The sequence below is a fragment of the Necator americanus genome, chromosome IV (genome assembly GCF_031761385.1).
Source record: "Necator americanus strain Aroian chromosome IV, whole genome shotgun sequence".
Taxonomy (NCBI): Eukaryota; Metazoa; Nematoda; class Chromadorea; order Rhabditida; family Ancylostomatidae; genus Necator; species Necator americanus.
Window position 1 is genome coordinate 27300344 of NC_087374.1, and position 4793 is coordinate 27305136.

The following is a 4793-nucleotide window of genomic DNA, read 5'->3' on the forward strand; positions in this document are numbered from 1 at the left end:
GTTCAAGGGAAATGTGAAGAGACTTCATGGACTTTCGAAATTAAATGTTTAAAAGATTTGGAGGTTTCTTTTAATTAAAGCTGTTCAAATATACTTATTATTTATTTGTGTCCTTCAGTGGTTATGGATGACTAGAATACGATTTTTGTCAGTGGTTGACGGTTTCTGTACTGTTCCGTTCTGGAAATGCTGAATTGTATCTGCAATTTTCTTTTTGAGTTGTTTTTTTCTAGAATTTTCGAAGAATTAATTTGTTGCAAATTACCCTGGGGATGCTGTAATTTACTTTTTTATTTCTACGATTTATTTCTCTCATGTAATTATTTCTTAACTTATTTCTCATTTGTAGAGCTATAGAAAGCTTGTAGGAATTATTTTTAGTTACTGCTGTCTGGGATTCTCCCTCCTCTCAGGTAACTTGTGTAGTCATTCGGCTTTGTTCTGGATTTGGCGTTGCTACAATTACTCCATATGCTGGTTCTTTCTTGAGAAAAGCGAAAATAGTCGCTCTGGAGACGTTAAACAGTTTTGCTAATTCGACTTGTCTCATTCCTTGATCGATTCTTTGCAGAATGATTTTTTGAGTTTCATCTGACATGTGGCGTGTTCCGAATATCGCAGCCATAATCTGAATACAATAGAAAACAGTAAAATAAAAAATCTTGGAGAAGAACACAAAATATATATGAAATAAACCAAAAATTTAAAAAAAAGTAGAAAATGAACATCTTCAGTTTTTCAAAAATAATACTAATCCTAAGAAAGCTAGGTAAACCTATTTTTTAGAACAAGTACAACAAGAACCAAATGACAGATAGGGTGCAAATTTGGGAATGATTCGATGATTTTCAAAAGAGAAAACCTCAAAAAAATCAATGTCAATTGATTTTTGGCCGCTACTGTATGTTTCGCCATACGTCATTGTTTCATTGCAAAAATGCGTTGAACTGCAGAAGTCCCTGGAGTTTATCCCTCATATGTTACTGCTTTTGAGTTTAAATTGTATATGTGGTGTTGACAACTGCGAAACCCTCTATTGACGGTGATTTATGACTTTTATGATGCAAATAGTTCAGAGAAATAGCCATAGGCTTGGGGGAAATTTTGCCCTTTGCCTTCTTGCATGCATATATAGTTCCTTCTGTTTGAATCTCTTCTGAAATTTGGCCAATCAGGGAAATTTGTGGAATTTCATGCTATCGGCTGAGACTGATTAGTTGAACGTGCTAGTAGAGCTCTTAAAAATTTTATTGGTTCTAATATGTTAAACATTATTTACATCGGATTTCTTGTGGCACACCTCCTATCCTGCAAAATAATTTAAGAAAAAAAGGAGAAGTAACGAAAATACAGGTTCTTAAAGAAAATATAGGTTTTAATGACAGAGTGTACTTATAAAAACCATAATTTACTTCAGTAACAATATCTTATTCTTTCAGTTTGTCTCCTGCTTTGCAAAAGCGAATTATTTACGCGAAGTTGATTAGGAAACAGCAAAGCTTTGATGATAAATTTGTTGAAAATCGAATTGTTAAGAAAATAGATTTTTATTCAATATGACCTCGCTTGGCACAAATAACAGTCTTCAGACGTTCAGGATAGAAGTTTTTGGCGGACAGCTGGGTTGTTTGTTGTTTGGGACGGTGTTCGGGACATGAATGTGATTGCTTGGAAATTATGAATCTTACATAAGTTTTGATGTAGAAGTTGATAAATATTTGGTATGCTGAGAAAAGACTTCTTTGTCAACTTTTCTAGTACATATAAAATCTAAAATCTTTGGATAGTTTCTACCTGAGAAATATTTCCATAAACATAAAAGCTGGCAACGAAAGTTGGGAGTTCCAAAAATGATTTGATCTGCCGAACTTCTTCCACAGGGTGAAATCAATGAAGGAATATTTAATTTGAGAAAAAATGACGCGCGAAAAAAAGTGAGCATATTTCTTTTGCACCCTGTACAAGATCAAACTATATTTATTATTTCCGTTTCACTTATTTATTTCCTCATCGCATCCAAGGTAAATGAAAGAAAGAAAAGAAGTAAAGTAAAGCAGAGATATCCGATATTACCTTAGGAAGAAAGGAGGAGATGGAAAAACAACATACAGAAATAACAATTTTCTTCATCGAAAAAATCCAAGTTATGGAAAGGGAGGAAACAAAAATGTTTCGCTACCTTTTTTATGAGTTGAAAATTCCTTTTATTTCCCTGAGAAGCGTTTATTTCATAGGCATTTTTTTCGGCTTCTGCGTCTATTCTTTCATGTCGGGATGTCTCGTGGCTTTCAGCCGCACTGAGACTCAAATCAAAGATTCTCTCTTTTTTTTAAATCTTCAGCCATTAACGTTTAATAATTTGAATCCGCTGTTTCTTTGAAAACGTCTCCTCATCCTGGAATATTGAAGAGTTAACTGTGGAAAATAATATAACATTGTCCTAATTATAATCAATGGCATTGTCTTTGGAGAACCAGTGCTGGCACGCATTTCTACGGCGGATAAAACATATTTATTCATTTCATTGCGTGATTTTAATAAATTTCATCTCTCGTCAATGTGTGTCCCAGTGCTGTCCCAAACATTCAGTTCATATTCTTTTTTTCTTCATGAATTTCATAGCTAAGGATGATTAATTAGGATCCCACCTGGAAGAACAAATGACTTATTCGAATCGTTCATACTAGTACGTATATGCTGTAATATCCATGAACAAACATTACTTGTAAAGCCTTCTTATTGGCCAAATTTATAGGGGAATAGGCGTGGCCAGCATCATTTTCGGCCCGCTTACTAAGTGAATTTATGAGCTGATGAAAAACACTGTATCAAGACTATTTCCATATTCTTCTTCCCTTACACGAGGAAGACTGAGGTTTCATTTCTTTTCTATTTTTAATTCATAATTTGACAATGTCACTTCACTTTCCTCTCTTCAGGTTAAACTTTGAATGTCCCGTGTGGGGTTTTTAAACTCCTCCCTCCACAGCTTAGAAAAAAAATAGAGCCTTAGAAACTCTATTGCTTGTGCAGAGACTCGTCATCTGAGATGACGAGGCCAAAAAAAAACGTTCTTTTCTTTTTCCTCTCATTTTTTCGACTATTTTCAATCTTAGAATTCTCTATTACTCAAAAACTCCTTTTTTTGTTTGGAAAGAAAAGCCATAGGCATAGTTTCCGTGTTTTCGGGAAGAGAGAAATCGCAAGCTATTTTCCGGTGTTTTCTTGTAGAAAATTACTCGGAGGTGTGCATATTATGGTTGGCGCGGTATTGACCAGCAATTTTAATGCATTTTCCTACTCACGTGGCAACGCTGAGACTGTTACTTCCCAGAATTACAACACTGTCTTGCTGAAAACTCAGGCAAACACTTCTGGATTATTCCAATTCCAGGCTTATTTTACTTACACTAACCACTCCACTCATAAAGTAGTTATTGTGCTGTATCACTCGAACTTGCACCTAGTGCCAGCCCAAATCGGCCTGGATTGGGAACCTGGTATTAGTTTCCATTACCATTACAATTAAACATTATCCTGGTGTACCTTAAGTTATATTCGCAAGTCAAATTATATTGATTGATAAATATTTGCGAAACAAAATACCATCTTTTTACACTTTCACAACTTTTATCCCCGCCAATTGATTGTATAAGTTCTATTACTATAATAATAATTATAATTATTATTTATTATTTGCTATTGATCGGTCAACGTCACCGCGCTCGGCATTTAAGCAGGGTGAGTCACCCGCGCCGCCGCATCGCAGACGTCGCTGCACAGTAATCGTGCCGGACAACAAATCTGGTGTGGACTATACAGTAATTTTGGCGCCAACTACTATTTCGCTCCTTTTTACTTCAATTCCTTCTTCTCTTACGAGCATTTGCTCTCGCTAATTAATTATTAAGATTGAAAGGGTAATTTTGAGTGCACCTGAAATGTTTTTGTTTATTGCAAGGATGTGTCCTAGCGAGTAACTTTTACGCTTCGCATAAGATAGCAACCCATCTCTAGTATAATTTGTTAGCGGACATCTTTCCATTCAACTTATGAATTTTTTAATAGCTGTGAAAGTTCCGGGGACTTAAAGAGATTTTGAAAAAGTTGTCACAAGGCACCATGGAAAGACTCTTATTGTTTTCCTCCGCAATCGTTCATCCAAGAGCGTCCGTTCTCATCACTCCTTCCTAATCAACTAATTTTTTCAAATTTTATCTGGAATGCAGCCTAAAATATTCTAGATAAATGAATAAATAAGGAAGTGTCACTGCGGTTTATATCTAGGTGAAATCGCAGTAGAGGGACGTTGCGAAAAATTCCGACCTCAATTATTTAGTACGTGGGAAAAATATACCCATCTATTTATTTCTCTTGAGTGGAAAAGATGAACAGAAGAAAATGTTATGGATAACTACTGAACATATCTTGGTCACCTAGCCGAGCGAATGTCGCGATCAGTTGCGGACTATTCATGGACTAGTGCATGTTATAGCTGTGATAGAATAGGTCTAATATTTTTATATTTTCACAAACCCAATCCTGGCCTTTATATTGTTAAAGTCACTAAGTTCTGGAGAAAATCTATGTTCAAAGCCAGGCGGAAATTCCGAAAAAGCTGATGAGAAGGGCGTCGGTTCCAAATTTCTGGTGAACCCATGTTGTTCTCTTGCGTTTTTCGACTTTTCAGTGCTCTCACATAACCGAAGAGTTCCCAATGTCAAATAAAATAAGGTTCAAATAAAATATGACGGATGATTTCTTTCTTATCGAGTTCTTTTTTGTGATTCTCG

General features: G+C 35.5%; 1 protein-coding gene across 1 annotated transcript; it reads right to left on the bottom strand.

Annotated features, from left to right (window-relative positions):
• Positions 1 to 409: 409 nt before the first annotated feature.
• RB195_002877 (uncharacterized protein) lies at positions 410 to 625 on the bottom strand (the record flags this gene model as incomplete). Its single annotated transcript, XM_064200327.1, has 1 exon — positions 410 to 625. The coding sequence occupies one exon, from the start codon at positions 623 to 625 to the stop codon at positions 410 to 412; it is 216 nt and encodes a 71-aa protein (XP_064056208.1).
• Positions 626 to 4793: the final 4168 nt, after the last annotated feature.